Source organism: Saccharomycopsis crataegensis (genome assembly GCF_037102585.1).
Source record: "Saccharomycopsis crataegensis DNA, jcf7180000000084, whole genome shotgun sequence".
Lineage (NCBI taxonomy): Eukaryota > Fungi > Ascomycota > Saccharomycetes > Ascoideales > Saccharomycopsidaceae > Saccharomycopsis > Saccharomycopsis crataegensis.
The window spans coordinates 244,494-265,489 of NW_027043829.1; the positions used below are offsets into that span (position 1 = coordinate 244,494).

The 20,996-nt window shown below is 36.2% G+C and overlaps 8 protein-coding genes across 8 annotated transcripts; 3 read left to right on the plus strand and 5 right to left on the minus strand. All coding sequences in view use genetic code 12, as the record gives it.

Moving 5' to 3' along the window:
- Positions 1–253: 253 nt before the first annotated feature.
- DASC09_031260 (uncharacterized protein) lies at positions 254–1,924 on the plus strand (the record flags this gene model as incomplete). The annotated part of the gene is made up of 2 exons (XM_064996725.1): positions 254–326; positions 387–1,924. The coding sequence occupies 2 exons, from the start codon at positions 254–256 to the stop codon at positions 1,922–1,924; spliced, it is 1,611 nt and encodes a 536-aa protein (XP_064852797.1).
- A 66-nt stretch (positions 1,925–1,990) lies between these two features.
- Positions 1,991–3,166, minus strand: DASC09_031270 (uncharacterized protein; the record flags this gene model as incomplete). Its single annotated transcript, XM_064996726.1, has 2 exons — positions 1,991–2,989; positions 3,062–3,166. The coding sequence occupies 2 exons, from the start codon at positions 3,164–3,166 to the stop codon at positions 1,991–1,993; spliced, it is 1,104 nt and encodes a 367-aa protein (XP_064852798.1).
- Positions 3,167–3,665: 499 nt separating this feature from the next.
- DASC09_031280 (60S acidic ribosomal protein P2) lies at positions 3,666–3,989 on the minus strand (the record flags this gene model as incomplete). Its single annotated transcript, XM_064996727.1, has 1 exon — positions 3,666–3,989. One exon carries the CDS (start codon positions 3,987–3,989, stop codon positions 3,666–3,668), a length of 324 nt encoding a protein of 107 aa, XP_064852799.1.
- Positions 3,990–5,106: 1,117 nt separating this feature from the next.
- Positions 5,107–7,254, plus strand: ZRG17 (Zn(2+) transporter ZRG17; the record flags this gene model as incomplete). The annotated part of the gene is made up of 1 exon (XM_064996728.1): positions 5,107–7,254. The coding sequence occupies one exon, from the start codon at positions 5,107–5,109 to the stop codon at positions 7,252–7,254; it is 2,148 nt and encodes a 715-aa protein (XP_064852800.1).
- Positions 7,255–7,488: 234 nt separating this feature from the next.
- DASC09_031300 (transcriptional regulator) lies at positions 7,489–11,541 on the minus strand (the record flags this gene model as incomplete). The annotated part of the gene is made up of 1 exon (XM_064996729.1): positions 7,489–11,541. One exon carries the CDS (start codon positions 11,539–11,541, stop codon positions 7,489–7,491), a length of 4,053 nt encoding a protein of 1,350 aa, XP_064852801.1.
- A 515-nt stretch (positions 11,542–12,056) lies between these two features.
- DASC09_031310 (uncharacterized protein) lies at positions 12,057–14,531 on the minus strand (the record flags this gene model as incomplete). Its single annotated transcript, XM_064996730.1, has 1 exon — positions 12,057–14,531. The coding sequence occupies one exon, from the start codon at positions 14,529–14,531 to the stop codon at positions 12,057–12,059; it is 2,475 nt and encodes an 824-aa protein (XP_064852802.1).
- Positions 14,532–14,877: 346 nt separating this feature from the next.
- Positions 14,878–17,307, plus strand: DASC09_031320 (uncharacterized protein; the record flags this gene model as incomplete). Its single annotated transcript, XM_064996731.1, has 1 exon — positions 14,878–17,307. One exon carries the CDS (start codon positions 14,878–14,880, stop codon positions 17,305–17,307), a length of 2,430 nt encoding a protein of 809 aa, XP_064852803.1.
- A 964-nt stretch (positions 17,308–18,271) lies between these two features.
- CCM1 (Ccm1p) lies at positions 18,272–20,674 on the minus strand (the record flags this gene model as incomplete). The annotated part of the gene is made up of 1 exon (XM_064996732.1): positions 18,272–20,674. One exon carries the CDS (start codon positions 20,672–20,674, stop codon positions 18,272–18,274), a length of 2,403 nt encoding a protein of 800 aa, XP_064852804.1.
- Positions 20,675–20,996: the final 322 nt, after the last annotated feature.

A 20,996-nucleotide genomic window follows, 5' to 3' on the forward strand; every position in this document is an offset into this window, starting at 1 on the left:
TATATTACCCGCCGGTGTTCCCCCGTCAACATGCATAAGCGATTTTGTGTTCTTTCTCAATCGTTTCTCTTTTCTTGCTGTTTTTGGTTAGCCAGAGGCTGCAAAATATTCTGGAGGTTCTTATTCAAAATGCATTTTTCCTAAAAATAGTAGAACCTCAATGTTGGAGGATATTACAAAAAAATTTGACAGTAAAACAATAAAAAAAAAAAAAGAATTACTTCACATAATAAAATATTAAAGGATCTTGATTATGGAGCTGGATCATTTCACCCATATTTACCACTATATTACTTTTTTAGTCGGTTATATCCCAGTGTTATTATGTTTGTATATTTCCTTTTTTACTTTTTCCAATCCTTAACAAGTATCACTAACACTGCTAGATGTCAGCATAGGTCCCATAATTGGTGTACTCATTTTATGGTGTTTAGTTGATTTTGTTGGGATAGGAAAACCAAAGAGAATTCCAGGCTTACCTCAAGTTCCTGGATTGCCAATAGTTGGTAACTTGCATCAGCTCTCTCACAATCCATCACTCGTCTACTCCAAATGGGCGAAAATTCATGGAGATGTTTACCAAACTAGGATGGGATCGAGAAAAGTAGTTGTTGCAAATAGTTATGACTCAATAATGGAGCTTTGGATGCAGAACTGGCACAACAATAATTCAAGACCCACACTTTTCACATTCCATAATGTAGTGTCGAAGACCCAGGGGCTTACCATTGGCACAACGCCGTATTGTGATTCTTATAAAAGGAAAAGAAAGTTTGTCGCGACCAATTTAAATAAGACTGCGGTTGGGAAATATAGTGACCTAATCAGTTTAGAATCAATACATACTTTGGAAAGAATCGATAAATTTTTGAGTGATAAGGAAAATGCACCTCACCGAGATATTAATCTACTTAAGTTCGTGCAGGCCTATCACTTGAAGATTGCACTATTCATCACCTACGGCTATGCGATTGACTACAATACTGAGTATGGGCTTAGTTTATTAGACGAGGTCACCTCAGTTGAGAATAAAATTACGAGGCTAAGATCTCATACTTCTAATCCCCAAGATTATATTCCAATCTTGAAATTCCTTGCCCCCAAGTTGAATACCCCTAATGAGTTTAGAAGAAGGAGGGATAAGTATATAAGATTCTTCGAAGACCAACTCAAGACCCGGTTAGAACACGGTGAAGATGTCGAGTGCTTTGTTTCTCAAGCTTGGAAAATTATGGATGAGGACCCAAAAAGATTGTCACCCGAAGAGTTACAGAGTGCTTGTTTAACGTTAGTCTCGGCTGGCTTAGACAACGCTCCTTTGAATTTCTTTTATTGTATCGGAATGTTAAGCAATTCAGAATTTGGATATGAGATCCAGAACACCGCTGTTTTTGAGCTTCTCAAGGAATATGGATCTTTGGAAAACGCTTGGGAGATGTGTGTTTATGAAAACCTTAAAGTAGATTATATTTGTGCTCTAATTAAGGAGACTTTGAGACATATGACTGTTTTGCCATTAAGTCTTCCTAGGGAAACTACCAGTCCTATCGAGTACAGAGGCTGCACTATACCCAAGGGAACAATATTATTTATGAATGCAGCCGCAGCAAACAATGACCCTAAGTACTATCCACATCCAGAGAAGTTTGAACCGAAGAGGTGGTTGAGTGACGATTTGACATTGGATCCTAAGGCAAAATTGTGCCAATTTTCCTTCGGAATCGGTAGCAGAATGTGTGCTGGTTCTCATTTGGCATACAAGGAATTATACGTGTTGTTGGTGAGAACAATAATCAAATATAAAATAAGAGAGCCGCATAACCTCAATCTAAGAATGAAAACTAATCCCTTTGAGTTAAATGAGTGTCCAGATTCTATCGCCATAGAGCCCGAAAACTTCCTCGTGAAGCTATTGCCAAGATAAAATGTGTTTATGAGTGACAATAATATTAATAGTTTTTCATACAAACAACCTGAATATGTTGTAGTATTAAGCTAGCTTTTTCCAAAATTTCCTCAAACTATTGTCCAACAGCGTTTCAATTACCTTATCACAGTATTTTGGAATTAGTGGAAAAATAATTGAAACGGCCAAAAATGGTCCACCTTTATAAAATATTTGTTTCATAAAATTATCTGACATGCCTCCAAATTTTCTTGCTAGAAATGGAAATAGTCTAGAGTTGCTGGCGAGGCCGTGCAAATATTCATACGTTGTCGAATTGAAAATGTTTTCTCCTGAAAATTTTAGTATGTATTTTATGGCAACACTTGGGATTGCAATGGTTGAAATTGAATGAAAAAGGGTTCTTTCAACAAAAACAAGTTTATAATTAGATTCTCTAGCAGCATTCATTTCGTCTGTTGAAGATTCCAGTCCGAGTTCTCTATAATATTCTTTCATGGTTTCATGAAGCACATCACCCCCTATGTAAGTCCAAGACATAATACCACAAACCTTGATTATTTTCATTTTAATTTTCTGTCTTCGAAATCGTTGTTCATCACTGCGATTTTCCGTCTTATCAAGTGCTCCTGAGATCATCTCTTGGATATCCACCGCTTTTCTTATTCTACCACTAGTCATCCTGACCTTCCCAATGGCTGGTTTCACCATCTGGGAAGTGATCATAGAGGGCAATTGAGATTGTTTAGTCAAAATTTGCAACTCTTGGGATGTATTTCTTGTTTGTTTTGCTACGGTTGTAGCTGACTTACCAAGGTACTTAGCTTGGCTAATTATGGAGGATTCATTGGCTAGAGAAATTGCCCTCTTACCAGCTGGACCAGCCTGTTTTGCCAATATTGAACCTTCTTCAATCAAGATCTTGGGAGCGCTTTCGGACATAAGTTGAGAATTTTCTCCTGATGTCTTCAAAGTTTTGGAAATGGAACTCAATTCTTTTCCTAGACCATCCGATTCGCGAATTGCTCCAAATAGATGCAGTTTTTCCAGGTAGATATATTTCCCAAAATCGGTGAACAATTGCTAAAGTTTTTTTTTTGTTAGTTGAATCTCAAAATACAAGTACAATGTTGTTATTGACATTTCATATCTTACTTTCAATCGCTGACCGTATCCAACATATCGTAAATTAGAGCCAACGGGGTCATCTTCATTATCATCTGATCTAGGCGTATTATGCTTCAATGGTGAGGAATCCATTGTTGCCCCGATATTTTGTCAATCTCCGAGATTGACACTTTGAGTAATATTATTATTCCATGTGCTTACTACGATGTGCGTGCGCCCATAACCTTAAGTAAAAATCACTATAATGGAAATTTACAAGGTTCTGCCAAAATGCTGGTGTGTTGCAGACCAAAAGGTAGCATTTGCCATAGGTTTCATCATAAAAGAGGCTTCCAGTACATGTCACCACTTTTCGCGCAACAATAGCATGTAATTGAAGGTACTGCTCTCCTGTCTGAGTGGGAATAGTTGTAAGTAAGATGGTTCTGGGCTTATTGAATTCAAACTCTCCATGAACAACCAAATTCTTGGTTTCAAACTCTCAATGAACAACCAAATTCTTGGTTTCAAACTCTCAATAACAACCAAACTCTTGGTACAAATCACTTACACTCCAAGTGAACATCTTGAGGATAGTTTTTATACATTAATTAGAAATAAGAACATACATGAACACATTTTATGAATTAGCTTAGTCGAACAAACCGAAACCCATGTCATCGTCAGATTCATCTTCTTCTTCTTCAACGGCTTCTTCAGCGGCGGCTTCTTCAGAAGCACCAGCAGCAGCACCAGAAGCGGCACCAGCACCACCGGTTGGGACAGTGGACAATTTTTCAATACCTTGAGCAATCAATTCTTCAGCGTTCTTACCAGAAATTTCGGCAATCAATTTGTCGAGCTTTTCAGAATCGATTTCGATACCGACGGATTCCAAAACCTTGGAGACGTCAGCAACGGATGGTTCAGCGTTACCAGCTTGAACGAGCAATAAGTAGGCAGCCAAGTACTTCATCTATCAATTACTGGTTAGTATTTCCCCCTGAAAAAAATTAACACTATTCCATGAGTGATTTACATTGATTGTAGATTTAGTGATTCGAGTTGATTTTATAGGAGTGTCAATCGGAAATAATAGTAAGAATACAAATCATCAGTTGTCATGTTTCACAAATTCTCCAAAATGTATCACATACAATTAATCATTTTTCATAAGTCTGTTAGCTGACCCCAAATCAATTCATATAGGTTTCATTTAATCGGTTTGTTTAAACCCACAATTTATTAATGATCCAATACACCTAATTCCAAAATTATGAATACAAATTCGATATTTAGATCTCAAGTGGCCTTCCAAAGCAAGCTGTTGAAAATAATGATTGAATAATATTTTTTGTTTAATCATTCCTCTATTGGTTTTACCAAAATATGGGTCCCATATATTCCATTAATTTACTTGATACAATAACCTTTCGCACGCATTATTCCACACCTATAATTTCACACTAGTCCTCAAATACACAAAACACATAATCAATACCTCTAATCACCTCTAGTGTCTCCAATCATTGAGTTCCCACTTACTTTTTATTGTAGTTTACTATGTTCTTCTCTTTAGACTGTATTCTGGTACCTCTAACTGTCAATATTGAAGATGAAAAAATGAAAATCTACTAACAAACCGTAGTAAACACGTGATGTCGCGGTCACATAGGAAAACTTGACATGTAGCCCTACTAAGTATTGTATACTGTCACGCGACATCGAAGTGATGTTAAGCCGCCCTGAAAACTCTAGCCAGCGTATATTTTTTTTCCATTACCAGTGGCACGTGGAGCCAAGGCGGCGGGAAAAGATGATACGAAATTTGAATTTTGAGGTACCAAAACGATAAATGATATGCCAAATTGACTCAAGCGTAAATATATATCCCGCTCATCGCACAATTACCAAATCGAGGATTCGGGGAATACATAAACATAGGCATTCATCTCTTGACAGACTGATATTTGTCATCAATTTAACATAGTTGTCCATTCCTTGTTAGTATCATTGCGTTGCTAACCCATCCCACAACCACAAAGGTGTTAGCTGTGAGATCATAACTAAGCCATCCAACAGTTTTGCCAACTATGTCTGAAGATGCGCAAACTGAATCTATAATGGTTGATGGGAAACCCCGTCTTCAATACGTACCAAAGTATTCCTACCCTCAGCAAGATAGTGCAGTGATGGACTCACCTCAATCAGCTTCGAGCTTTGCATCACCAATATCATCAAATTTTGCCCAAGACCGTTCCCATTTATCAACACCAACCCCAGCAGGTAGATCGAGAGTCAGTGAGCAGCTTTCAACCATGGGGCATAGTAGATATGAATCTACTGGCTCGCCATTGAAGTCTGAGTTCTCTGCGAATGTCAGTAATGGTGAAATGCCACCTCCAGGTCGCTCAAATTTGACCAGTGGCAGTTATAAATCTGGTAGACGACAACGTCCAAGATCTTTGTACGCCGACTTAGATTCCTATATTAACAATTCTTCCCCTTCATTAATCGTCAAGAAATCTCATGATTCTCTAAGGTCAAATAATGATAGTATAACAGGAAGTCCACAGTGTGCGCAACCGAAACAAATTCCATCTCTCAATACTTTGGCGTCATCAAATGAACCTATTCTTCAATTCTCCCCGCCATCTAATAGTTACTCTACTAAACCTGGAAACAGATCTAGTTTATATTCAATGGGCTCTAACAATTCCCAAAAAGCCTTACATGTATTATCACCACCATCTTTGGGCACGGGGATATCCAGAAGTGGCTCAAGATCAGAATTAGACAATACCAGCAGCTACAATGCTAATGGTAGTGAGATTTTCTATAATTCAAGGTCTAGCTCCCCCGTCCGTAATGGAAGCCCCTCTAAACGAAAGGACTCCAGTTCATCAACCACAAATCCATTCAATTATTCATCTATTAGTATGACCAACCAAAATATTTTACAGAAACCTGCTCATAGAAGGGGTCATAGGTACAAACATTCCTCTGTTTCTATGAACCTCTTTCAAGAGCCTAAAAAGAGGGCCAATTTAAATATTCCAACTTCTTTACCAATCCCTTCAGTCACAGAATTTTTCGAATCGAGCACTTATTCCCAAAAACTAAAGTTATTTTTATGTTGCTTCCATTTGGCTTATTCGTCGGTGATTTTTTTAGCTGGCTTTCAATATTCTTTGGCTTGTTTAACTACATTATCGCATTTAGTATTTTTTGATTCCATTAATAATCTCTTGGTTGTTGTTGTTGAAATTTTCAAAAATTTTGAAGTTTGGGACAAGTCTTCTATCAGATTTCCTTTTGGTCTCACCAGATTGGAGGTGCTATTTGGATTTGCATTGAGTGTTTCTTTGTTTTATGTGGGATTTGATTTGATTACCCACTGTTTAGAAGAATTTGTTGTGAGTTTAATTGATCAAGATTTCAATCACGACAACCACCACAATCACAATAACGATGAGCATAAAAAGTTGTCGGATGGTATATTTTTGTTTTTGGTTTTGACAGGGATATTCATCACATTGCTTGCAAATAAGATTTTGTCTTTTAATGATAATCCTTTTACAGAAAATGGAGAAGCTATTGGTGACGGGAAATTGCATTATAAACGCTCAAATCTTGATTTATTGGCTACCGCGGATAATCCAAAGAAGAAAGGTAGTCTGAATATTGGGATCTTGGAATTTCTCAGGAAGAACAGTTATGATAAATTGATTGACGGAATCAAATATGTAACTGACAATAATACTGTTGTCAAGGATCCAATCAAGTTCTTGACTTTGATATTCTTGGGCTATCTTTTATTTTATCCGTCAATTTCCAAATTCAGCTCTGACTTCAAATTTAATGAGCTCCAAACTTTTGTGATGGCAACTTTAATTCTTTATTTCGCGTTCAATATGATGAAGAAATTGTCTTTGGTGATTCTTCTATCCTTTCCTTACGGAAACCGGATCTTCAAGAAAAATTCAAATGAGATCAATGATGAACTTATAAAACTTGATTCCTTCAAATCAACATTTAAGGTGAAGAAAATCATCATTTCTAAAGTGAACTACCACCTCTTTGTGGTTTTGATCAAAATCAAAATGGTTGGCGGTTCAGATAAAGATGAATTCAGATTACATGCTGACGTTTCAAGGGTGGTGAAGAGAGTCTTGATCAGAAATGGTTTGGAAAATGACTCTATAAATTTTGATATTACACTTGACGTTGATAGAATGTGAATAGACCAATTTTTTGTTGACTCTTTCGCTTTTTCTTTTATTTACAATTTTTTCTTCGGGATATTCCTGTTATTCTTTCTTATTATAATTCTTTCTCATAAACTTTACTACAGACGTTGAAGATTTTCTATAAGAAAATTAACACAGCAAATATGAAAATGTTGCTAGATAATTTATTGTACAAAATATAAAATTACTAAAATAAAAATATTAAATAAAACTGACAAAATGAAACTATTCAGTTAGCTCCGCATCATCTAATTTTCCAACCACTTTAAGAAACTTAGACATCCCTTCTTTAATATGCTCTTCTTCCAAACCATTTTTCCAACCAAATTCACCATCAAGGACTCCGTTTTTGAAATGGTCAAGCTTTTTCTTATCGTTGAGAAGTTTCTCATCAATTGGCTTGTTGAATACCGAGTATCTTGTATATTCATCTGAAGATCCAACCTCAAACGACAACTTGTAACTAGTCTCGTCAATACTCATCTTCATTTGAGAATCAACATATCCATCAATATCAGATTCTTTAGAATTAAACTGATCATCACCGCCTTCTTGATCTGTATTGCTATTATATTCACCTCTGTGATTATCTTCACTACTAGCGGCAGCAGCAGCAGCACTAAGTAACACCAACGAAGATTTAACGTACGGGATATTGATCTTAGAAATCGGTACACCTTCAGTTGGATGGCTCATCAAATAACTTGTCAAGTAATAATTATATTGCTCCTCTGGACTCCGTTTATCCTTTAATGTCAAATCATCTAGGGCAACAAACTGAACAGTCGCCGAGTTCTCTGCTTCGTTGAATTCAATTCTAAACATGTTTTCTTCCAGATTCATAAGTTGACGCACCTTCATTCTATAAATGATTTGCTTCTTGGTAGTGGTAGAACTGGTCACTCTGTCTTGTTCGAAAAGCAACATCATTTCGGTAGTTTTATTATCGGAGGTAATATTGTGCATATGCTTTACCAACCCTTGCACAACCTTATCAACGGTGAATAATTTGAAGGCCTTATTTCTGTAAGCTTGACGCAAGCATTCTTCAAACCATTGATGTTCAATGTCACCATCAATTAATTTGCGCGATAAATTCAAGACTTGCTTGTAGCATTGATTACCAGTAATGTTGATCCCCATTTCAACCAACTGGTGACTCAACAAATCCAAATCCTTAGCGAATGGCACTTCCGACCTGTTATGAATTTCCTTTTCGACGGCAGAGTCCATTTGCTTCAATTCTAATAGTCTAAAATATAAAACCTGTAAGTAGCGGAAAAATACATAGATCGACGTATTACAAAACAAGTTGTACAATGCTCTCTTAGAACGTGGTTTGCCTTGTAACAATGATTCATCCGGCTCCATGACAGTGCTGTCACCTGAAATAGTTTGGATCCATGATTCTCCAGCTCTGTTGATATTTTCGGATATTTCATCATCAACATTACTGTTTTGCTTCATGTTAGAATAGTTAGCGGCATCATCCTTTGTAGGGGAAGAATTAACATCCTTTTTTGAGTTCAATCTCTTATTTCTTCTCAAGACATCTTTCAATAAGTCCGGTTCACGATGTCTCTTCCTTGTGTTTGGTGATCCATTAGTTTCAGGAACAGGTTTTCTTTGCGGCGATTTAAGTATGTCATCATTCTCTTTTTGGTCTCCAGTATCTGGTAATTTGGCTAATGTGGAAGCTACATCATCTTCCAAGTTGAAAAATAAACCGAGAAAAGAATTGAAAAAATCACTCAACTTTAACTTATCATTGTTAGAATATGTACTAACATTGATCCAAGTCATGACCAAACTGCTTATATCAGCGAGGACATCTTTATCTTTAAACTGAAATTCGAGTTGCTCTTTTGGTTTTGGGGCTAATGGGATAAGTCTTTTGCTATTATTACTTGAACCGTTCCCTGAGCCAGTGGAAGTATCAATCTTAACCGTACTGAGCTCCGAAATCAACTGTTTTGTGGTTAATAATTTCTTATCAGTCTGCTTAAAGGTCAATCCCAAATGATCCAATGATTTATAAAAAATCTTAAGCTCTTGTTCACGCCAGTATTTACACCATTCGCGATGTGATTTTCTCCATTCCTCATCTTTTTGTTTTAATCTTCCCAAAACGATTGGAACAGCCAAAACTGGGGCTTCATGTAACGCATCAATGACCTTGAAACCTTTCTCAGGCCCATAAATCTTTCTGATAATCTTCTTATAAATGGTTTTCGAAGTATGCGCCAACCCATTTTCCAACTTGAAGTTGACCTTCTCTTCAGGACTCATACTGGCAATTTTATTAGCAATGGTCTCCAACGTTTGAATGGTTCTCATATTATTTTCCATGTAAAAGTCAAATTCATGCCTCTCTTCTTCAATTCTGAACAAATTATCTTCGTATTGGTTCTTTCTGTGGGCAATGTAACCACTTTCTTCAGAATCCCAGGTAGGATGGCCGACCCACTCGTCATTCAAAACCTCCCAGCACATTTCATCGCGGCCAGAGCATGGCATATACGTCTCTGCTTTAGGCAATTGACGATATGATGGTCCGTATCTTTTGCATAACCCGAGCTCCAATCTGTGCTTTTTAAATTCGCTAATGTTTTCAATATGATATGGAGTGTCCTTAAAACCAACAAAATTCTTGAACCATTGAAACAATTCCACAGAATCACCAATGTAGTGTTCGACCCTTTCCACTAACTCTCTTTTGCTGAGAATTTCACTAGAATACAATGAAAGCAATTTGATAAAATTGTTGTAAGTCGTTTTGTTTCCAATATGCTTCTTAGCCTTATCGAAAAAATTTAATTCATCATCTAAGGTAGACTTAGCAAGATTTTCATCAGCAGTGTTCGTGAATTGATGCTGATGGACCTGATAATGATTTTGAGTGTTCTCAGATTTGATAGTTTCGCGTTCAGAAGAGTAGCCATATTCAAATTCAACTTTCTGGGGACCATTAGAAGACGATCTTGCAGGAGGTGGTTGAAAGTTTCCATATGGTGGTAGTTGGATTTCTTCTTTCCGTGGTGGTGATTGTTGTTGTGGCTGCTGTTGTGGTTGTGCTTGTGGCTGCTGTTGTGGTTGTGCTTGTGGCTGCTGTTGTGGTTGTGCTTGTGGCTGCTGTTGTGGTTGTGCTTGTGGCTGCTGTTGTGGCTGTGTTTGTGGTTGTGTTTGTGTTTGTGTTTGTGGTTGTGACTGTGATGGTGACTGCTGCTGTTGTTGTTGTTGTTGTTGTTGTTGTTGTTGTTGTTGTTGTTGTTGTTGTTGTTGTTGTTGTTGTTGTTGTTGTTGTTGAGGCAGCTGTTCAGAATGTTGAGGCTGTTGTTGTTGTGGTCGATAATCTACCGAATTGAAACGCATTCCCATTGGTGGCAATTGTTGGTGGGAAACTAATGGTGGAAGTTTGTTATGCGTTGCTTGCTGTTCATATTGGTAGTGGTTATTAGGATAAATAGACTGTTCTGGTTCCAGTACAGGATTGGCTATGTTGTCTGGGTCCGGTAAGAACTTTTTAAAGTCTGCTAATAAGTCAGGAGCCGAGTTGAACAATAAAGCCACCTGTTGATAGACTTCCTGAATTGGGCGCTGTTCCCTTCTGTATGTCTGCAACAAGTCTAAAAAGTTTTTATAGATGTGAGGCTCATTGGTAAAGCGTACTTTAATTTTGTTGACATATCCAATGGCGTCATCCATTTCCACTGGAACTTGCTCTAATCTTGCTGATTCATCTTGCGATGTTCGTTGATATAAAGGTTGTTGCAGTTGCGATACTTGTTGGTGTGAGCTTCCATTATTATCTTGGTATAATGACGTTGATTGTTGTCCTGTAGAATCATTGATATTTTTTGGGTTGTCGTTTGTTGATAATGTTGTTGTTGTTGTTATGGTTCCGTTGGGCGTGGTTACGCGAATAGGATTCGGATCATTGGGATCAGAGGAGCACTCAATACTATATCCTGTAGGTAAAAAGGTATTGAACCCTTCTACCAAGACCTTATGGCCTTTGAAAAGACTTGAAACACGTTCTATGACGCCCGGGGTATCAATCCGCTGGGTGTTAAAATCTTTCATGATGTCCAAGAAATTATTGTAAACATCCGGATTACTTTGAAACTGTGACTTGACTTGATCAAGATAGGACAAGGCATCCTCTATATTGAGCCTTCTACCCCCATACATTGAAGATCCTGCAGAGGAAGGTGTTTGGGTTTGTTGGGGTAGCTGTTGTTGCTGATGAGATGGCTGGTGTTGATAGTCAGACATCATGTATCAGTGCCAGATAGGGATATTGGGAAATAACAGAAATCAACAGCACAAAAAGGATGAGTGAAAAAAAAAAAAAGGTCAAAAATTTCAGGGCGCCTCTAAAGATAATAAGCGTAGGTCGTGAAACAGGGATAGGTGATGTCTTTGGTGATAAAAGTGCTGTGAATTCAAACGTTCATCAGAACGTTCCTGATGAAAATCAGCTACTCCAACTGTATTTATTGGCCGGGTAATGTAAACATGTCTCCCCACACATGCGTTTAGTAATATATTTGACATGAAGAACTACTATACACGTTCTTCATAACAATATATTAAAAATTCTGAAAGTATATTATCTAGATTGTTCTTGGTTTTCCAATTCAAGATTTTGTAAGGAGAAGAATCTAAAGCAAATAAAAATTTAAACTAATAAAACAGAAACTTGGAAATGAAAAAAAAAAATGTAAACTAGTAAAAACAGAAGCTTAGAAATGAAAGTAAAAAATTATAAATAAAAAAAAGAGGATGGCGAACTAAACAATAAAGAAATGGGTATTTTGGCTACTTTCCTCATGAACTGGCATCATCTTTTTGAATTGATTCAATTCTACTTTAATTGTCTCAATCAATTTTGGAGTTAAATATAGGCAAGTATTGTGATTATCAGTTTGTCTATCATATGTTGTTTTGGACCAGGTCCTTGAGACATGAACTGTGTTTGAAAAAGAGACGGAATTGGCTTGACTAACATAGCTAGCATCTGATAGTGAAGCCGTCTTTTTCAACGCTGATTTTAAACCGGAGCTTGGAGATGATAGAAATGTAAGTGGAGAACCATTAGAAACGCAATCATATTTCTTGGATGGAGTGAATACTTCTGGAATCTCATCAGTAGTAGAATCAGTATTTGAAGAGGCCAAGGAGGGCAAAGACATTGCATCATTTGATTGTCCAACTTCAATATAGTTCTGTAAGTAATCAAAGCCGTCAGTGTTGAATTCAAATGGAGTTTCTGGAGTTCTAAGTCCTTTAGCAGCATTCGAGATACGAGAGACTCTCTTCTTAGGTCTTGGAGCTTTGACTTGGGGAGTAGGAGATGGAATATCCGCTAAATAGGCATTCTCTCTTTGAAAATCTTCGTATGTATAGTCTTGCTCATCTCTAACGTCTTCAACATTATTCTCAAAAGTAAATGAGCTTTCATCAAAGAAATTTTTATCAAACTCAGCATTTCCAAACATAGGACTATCGTCACTGATGGCACAAACCTTCAAATTATTGAACTCAGAGTCAACTGGATTTGTAACCTCCTTATTCTTGAAGCTGAGGAATTTCGGCTTTGAGGAGGTAAGAACGGATGGTAAGGAAAACTTCAATGATTTTGCTGATAAACAACCTGGTGCCGTAGTATTAGTGCTAATTGAAACATCAAGAGGATTGCTGATATTAGTAACAGATGAAGAACTTGCAACTCCCGTGAAAACTTTTTTTATATTCAACAAACTTTTCATGGATTTCTTATTCAGGTTAGAATACTCAGGTTGACATAAAATCTGTTGAGCTTCTTCATTGTCATCAATATCTTCCCAATCATCATCATCATCATCATCATCATCATCATCATCATCATCATCATCATTATAGATTTGTGGCCCAGCCATAGCGAAGTTCGTTATAATAAAGTCAATTTTTGAAGTATTAGAATCCGGGATGTTTGATGTTTGCCTCACCAATTTTTGTTTGGATTGTGAAACCTCGACAACCGAGCAATGGGACAATTTATCATTATCAACAATATCGGAAGGAGTCTTTCCACTAGAGCCTTTGGATGGATTTGAAATAATTTTGGATGGATTTGAAATAATTTTGGATGGATTTGAAATAATTTTGGATGGATTTGAAATAATTTTGGATGGATTTGAAATAATTTTGGATGGATTTGAAATAATCCTGGATGGATTTGAAATAATCCTGGATGTATCTGAATTAATCCTAGATGGATTTGAAGATCTTCTTTTGTTAATTGGGGTGTTTGGGAGGACTTTATCTTGGTCACAAGATGATAGGTAGAGAGTGCTCTGAGTAATGTTTAGGTTGGCCTTTGAATTGGAAGATTTAACAGCAATATCACTCTGCTGAGTTGGTTTTGTGTTGTCTTGTTTAGCTTGTCTTGATTTATACTTGATTTTTGAACCATTATCATCTTCTACGTTGGATTTATTGTTATCCTTCCTAGATCTTGGTTCTTTCGCTTCTTCGCTCTTAAGACACTCTCTTGGTTTAGTTTTATTTAATAAAGCGGTTTCTTGTCTCTTAATATCAAGCATTTTCTCATGCTGCAATTTTCCGCCGATTTTCCGCTCTCCAACTCTGCTCTGGGGTTCTTCTCTTGGTTTAGGCTGGTCTTTTTTCTGCTTTCTCTCTCTCTGTTGTGTAATTTGTTGTTTCCTGATCATTTCTTCTTGCTTTTTCCTATTCTCAGCATCTTTCTTTCTCCTTTTAGCCTCTTCGTTAGCTTTACTAGCGAGCTGCTTAGCTTTGTTGACAAGCATTTCAGCTTCCCTCATTTGTTTCATGATATCATCATCAAGATTGTCATCATTGCCAGGGTCGGATGGTCGTGACTCTTGTTGCAGTGTTTCAAAAGAGAAATTAGGTTTGGCTTTTCTTGAAGCAGGTTCACCTTGATAATAAGACTTTCTTGGCTGTTGCATAGATTGTGGTCTGTAATATCTCGGGTTTGCTATCGCTGAATGAGGACGCTGCATCACTGGAGCTGGCGTAGATCTTGGTACATAACTCGGAGGGAGGGGAAGAGCCCCTGACAAACGCTGGTTTGTACGATACTGTGTGTTCTGTATGGTGTTATAGGAAGCGACTGGCTCTCTTCTTTTCAGTAAATTGCCAGGTTTCCTGTTTGGCAAGTGGTTTGGCCGAAAACGGGATTGTAGGTTATAGTTGATATCATTATCTCTAGCTAAGAAACGACTATCGATGGCAGATGACATAGTTATGTGTTGATGTTATCTGATAACGGGCAATCAGAATAGTTAGCTGAAATGTAATTCCAAACCTTTACATTTTTTCCAAGTTACCAATTTATATATATGTATATCTATATTGATATGGTTTACCCACACTTCGGGCACTTGATGGTGGAATGGTCCCACCTGTAAGGCTATGTGCGTTTAGCACAAAACACGCCTTGCCCAAATTTTTCTGTGTCAAAATTTCATTAGGACAACTTGCCATTCGTTAGTACCGTGCCTGCTATGAAGCTTGAGATCGACTAGTTGTTAGGTGATTTATAGTACAAAAGGGTGGGTCCGAAAAATTTACCGCAACATTTAGACTATGACTCAAAATAGCACTTCCAGGCTTTCAAAGTTCAGAAAGAGGCTCCACACCATTTCCTCAGAACATGCACAAGAGGCCCATAAGGATCATGATAAGCCAGATACCAATAACAATAAGAGTCACAGCCTAGTAGGTCAAACCAAAGATCACAACAATGAGGCTAACGACTCATTGCTTGAAGAAAAATTTAATGCTATATCTACTGAGCACTCTTCTCCTTCTTCTGACAAAATATTGAATGATGGGGATTATGCACATACATTTGATAGCTACCACAATGCAGGTATTCATTCGAAAGCACTGTTTGATTATGAGCCTTCCACAAATAGTAATTTTATATTTCTTGATAAGAACGGCTCACGAAACAGTAGCGGAAGCTCCTCATTATCAAATTTTAAATCACCAAGAAACCTCAATGACAATGAATCTGCAGATGGTAATTTCAATAGCAGTGATAATGAAACGGGCATTTTCCATGATGATTATGATGATGCGGAGGAGGAGGAAAGTGACTCTAAGTCTTCTATCGGTTCATTCGAAAATAGACCAAGCCTCTTCACTAAGCTAAAAGTGTATGACGATGAAGATTGTTCAGACGATGAAAGAAATATTATTAGGTGCAAGAAGTCTTCACCAAATACGAATGTATTACATGTTTCACAATCTCAATATTTTCAAAATAATAAGATCGTTTCTGATGATGTAAACGGTACATCTGATGATAATTTACCAGAATTTAAATTGACAGAAACTGGGATAGCCGGCTCCAAAGTTCCTTCTAACACTCTTAAAATTTCGTCGCCAATTCTGGCTCAGAAGACTCCAACAAGTCTTACCTTCAAATCCCTTGAACAGCAATCTACTAATCAATTACAAATTATTAATTCTCCTTATGAGATTCACACCAAGGGAAGCAATTTAACATTGACTTTAACCAAATCTAATTCATCAAATTATTCAAATGTCCAAAGGCATCAAAAGATTCCGTATGCGAACGCCACTTCCGCAAATTCTGTGTACTCTAATGACATTGAGAATTGTCTGCCTTTGGCTAATGATATTATATCTGATACCGTCAGCACTAAGGATAATTATGGTAAAAAGGCCCAGCTTCAGAAATTTGACGTTTGTTCAATCCAGACTTCAAATTCTAACCTTAATAATCCCACTCTTAGCTTTATTAATGAATTTAACAGCCAAATTTCCAACCAAACGATTTTGACTGTTGATCAGTATAATCGGCTAATTGCAGGGGGCAAATTAAATGAACCAACTAGTACCAATTCTCTCGAAATCAATCTGTCTGATTTTAGGGATCTTGACATTGCGAATAGTGTCTTAATTACTTCCAATGAATTGGCATATTATTATTTAAACAAACTTCCTGGGGACACAATATTGTACCTGAAGTACTTCTTATTCAAGATTATTAATTCTAAGAGGAGATGCTCAATAATCCAGAATCCACAGGGCGACTCTAAGTTGTACGGTGAGTTTCTTTCCAGTGGTCTTTTTCTTCCTAGAAACTGTTGGATCTTGCCTCTGATTGGTATCAAGAATTGTAAAATTAAGGAGAATATTTTAAACGAGTTGATCGTTTTCTTGAATTCCTTCTACACCAATCTAATCGAGGATGAAAGTTTCAATTTTAATCTGATAAATGCATCTTTGCTTTATTACAAAAAACTATTATTGGCATTCAATGTTTATGACAAAAATACTGCCATTCCTGCTGCAGTGGATGGTCTACATGTCAAATTAGCTGGTGACTCAACCTTGGCTGACGATAACCAGTCATACTACAGTGTTGATGATAGACAAAGCTTATCTAATGTGAGTCATACCAATGTTGGAACTGAATCTCTTCATTCAAAGTTGGCAAATATCAGTCACAAAAAAAGCACACCTAATTTAAGAAAGCATAAGAGATTTTCTTCTTTCCATTTTTATAAGAGAAACAAATCAAAATCAAAAAATTCAACGGCACTCTTACAACAAAATGAAAACGAAAACGTTCCAACAAATTTCCATGATTCAAAATCCGTAACCAGTGAGAGAACTGGGGTTAGTTTTGCAAGTCCTTCGGTTTCAACTTTTGGTAACCCTTCCACAAATGATAATATCAATACTAGTAGCAATGAAGAAAAGGAAGGTTATTTCAATGTATTGACATCGTTATTTGAAATAGTTTCCAAATTAACCAATTATGCTATGCATTTACAATATTTGATTGAAACTGGTGAATCCAATGACAATTTAGATTTGAAATTTGATTTAGCTTTAAAAATTTTGAAATTTCTAGCCAAATATGTTATCCAGTTTATCTTAATTGACATGGTCAATTTAATCAATGATCATATGAGATTGTCTTCTGAGTTTTTCAAGAGTGGAATATTGCTAGATGATGTCATCTCTTCGATATCCTAAAATTGTTTATTCTTTGCTGAATTCTCATAGTTTTATTCTTTATTATTTACTCTCGCCGTGTTATTGCTTGTTTTATTGGTATGCTCCTTAACATTTTTCCGCATTTCCTTTTTACCCATACTCGTATTCTTTTCATTTTTGTTATTATAAAAGACACTGAAGCTATATTATAAATTATTTTGCTTGTTCATTCCCTCATTTTTTCCCCTCCCGTTTGCTCCTGTTTGTTTTGCATTCTACGTTTTTTTGTTGTTATTTTCATTTCGCATTCTTATATAAATAACTTTTCCAGCACATACTCTGTTAAAATCCAAGGCTTAGATTACTATTTATTCCTTTATGTGTTTTTTTTTTTTTTTGTCTGTATTCCTTTATGTGTTTTTTGTCTGTATTGTTTTCTTGCGACTTTCACGGGCAGAATGCGGGCATGCACGCAAAAGAAGCAAAGCTTAGCTTCTGATTTCAATATTCTCTAGTTATTGGTATATTTTCAGCAATAGCCTTACACTCTTTTAACAAGTTAAGTACTTCTGGATGGTGCTTGGTGGATGGCTTTACCAATAAAAGTCATCATGCAATCTATGGTAACTTAGCGCAGCATGCAAGCTGGACCCACAATGGGCCCTGTGTATTTTCTATTTTTATACTTAGTTTACTGATAACGACTGATCGAGCTTATCGGAGCTTCCTTAGTGTTAGGTAGGATCATTTACTGAAGATCGTCTAATTTTTTCTTCTATTAGTGCATGACTTGTTATTTTAACTTTCAAATTTTTGATATACTTCACAAAAATTGAAAACCTTATAAAGGAGAGAGCAAAAAGCTCAATAGTCACTACTGAAGACAACAATACTCAAAATATATGTACATATTAATTTTTTCTGAGTCGCGTATTCTCGTATTTATATATATATATCTATAACGCCTATTATACACTCTTTATTATCGACTATCGTCATTAGTCTAATTGTATTTGTTTGCACTGTACTCTCTGAAATCTGATCTTTTAATTGGACTATGTTTTCTCGAAATTTGTTTGACCTTCGTTTTCACATATTCATCACCAATGGATTCTGCGTAGACATAAATGTTCTTAAGATAATAGAAGCTCCAAGGGAATTGATTTTCCGTTGATAACACAATATTCAATGCATCATTCACTAAACCCATAGAAAGCAAAGATTTTATCATAGCTCTGGCAAATTCAAAATCAAGTTCGTTTTTCTTCTCTATTGATAAGTTTCTGAACCTTGAAGTTTTACGGAATTTACCACGCTCGACCCAGGTATCTTGCATATACTCTAGATCCTTGAATTTTTTACTGACGACAAGTGAAAGCTTGTACAATGCGTTGCTTCTTGGGATCTTGAGTTTCTTTTGATGATCATTTGCCAAATTAATGATTTCAGGTTGACTATCCACTGAAATTTCTTTGTCTTCCTCAAGTATTGGGGTTTGGGTATCATTTGATTGTTCACCATTAGCAGTGGATTTTTTTTCATAATCATAGTCATCATCTTCCAAAGTAATCGTTTTGCCAGGGATCTGTTTTGTGATCTTACTAAATTCAATCCCTTCGTCCTCGAAATATGTTAAAAGGTTGAACTTCTCAACATAATCATCAATTCTTTCCCCATGATTTAGAGAAATCTTCAAGTATGAACTAACATTTTGGACATTAATATAGTGTGGGAAATGGAGTACAATAAATGACCAAATTGCCCTACTTTCCTCGAGTATTTGTTTAGAATTAGTCAATCTCTGAATTGGCAACATTGGTAAAGACTGGAGATCGCCTGATTTCACCATAATATTTTCGTCAAATTTTTTGCTGAGTGTATTAAAGCATAAATTTGAGAAATCAACACTCTCAATCAAATTGAAACGCAAGCTCCTAGTCTTCTCATTAGCATACATAACCGATTGTTTCTGCTCCTTTGGATCAAAATTCTTGTAAGTCTCAAGTAGCAAATTCAAAATTTCAGGACCGGGATCTTGGTTGTTAGCAGCAAACTTTTGAAATGTCTGAAAGAAGAAAATTCTTGCTAGCTCCAAATCTGAATCTTTAGACGCCAATATCATCATAACTTCCACTAATCTCTTTGTTAAAGGCTTTGAACTATTTCCATCAACTTCTAAGTAAGATATTAAAAACTCCCAAGCTTTGAATATATAACGATCATTTGAGCAACACGCTTGTGCTAAAATTAAGAATGTTTCGCCGTTCGCCTTAATTGAGGCTTCTAGCATTTCGCGATACAAATCCAAACATCTCTCCAAGTTTTTCCTTTTACCTTCCAAAAGCAAAATGGAATTATATATATTCGCATCAAGTTTTAAATTGTTGAATTTGCACATATCAAAAACTTCAATCGCTTGGTCGTAATCTTCCAAGGACATACATGCTTGCAAAATATTGGTGTATATGATTAAGTTAGCTTGGATCTTATGTTTCTGCATTTCTAATAAATATTCATTTATCTTAGCTAAGTTATGGTTTCTGAAACTTTGAAGTTGTTTGAACGGTATAGTATTGCCTCTGAATAAAGTAAAAGTTTTCGACGATTTTCTAATTGCCTTAAATACATTTCCAAAAGTATAAAGTGAAGGTTTACTTCCTTCGCTAATCATTTTTTTATAAAAACTATCAATTTCTCTGATATTATCGCAATTATTTGCCTTTGCTGCTAATAATAAATCAGAAATAAATGTTGTGGGTTTGACATTTGATTCCTTCAATAAGTGTTCTATTGTACGAAGTGATTTTTCTCTATCTTTCAATGGTATCGCTGCAACAAAGTCTTGCACATCCTTGACCGGTACTTCCTCAAAAATTTTCGAGTTATTTTCCTTCAAATCTTCAAGTAATAACCCCCAATTTTGATTGAATTTAGATGGCATAAACTTATCAATGTCGACAATTTTAGTAGATATTGCCTCAGGAATGGTTGAATTTTTCAGAATTATTTTCTGTAGAAGTGAATTATTAAGAGGTAAACTTTTTAAATCCTCAGACTGGCCCTGGCCTTCGGATGGCGCCATTATATGTTGATAAATTTCATCAATATCTTTCTCTTCTGCTTGAGAATCTTGTGGTGCACTCAAGCTTTCTTCAACACGCTTGTCTGCTTTTGGAGTATTCAATTCTGATCTTAATTTTCTAGTCAACTCTTGCAAGTTCTTGAGCTTTTGAAGTGTCTGAGTTTCATTGTCGTTACCATTTATCACGTCAACACCAAATGAAGAATTTTGTTGCTCAAGGTTAACCGCAACCTTTTCAGAGATTTTCCTCTTATATTTTGCCTTAGAGTATACGTGAACCGATCTTATCGGTATCCGTACTAGTTTGGAACGGTTTAGCATCATTCACTGGTTTTTATAGCTTCTGTTGATGATCCGATTGGCAATATGCGTATGATTTTTTTTTGAAAATTTTGAATTGGAAGCTCATCGACACGTGAAATATGCATATGAATACTTATATGCACACTTTGTCAACCTCTTGACATAATATTGATAATTTTTGCCTTAAATTACTTTATATATTGCAAAAGAGATGTCTCTGTATATAATTATGGCTATCATTTTATTGTAGTTTGCTTGTTTCACAAGTCTCATTGATTTTAAATGATGCAGTAGATGGACACCAGAATGATCTTGCAAATTTCACAAAGGAAAATAAATGCAC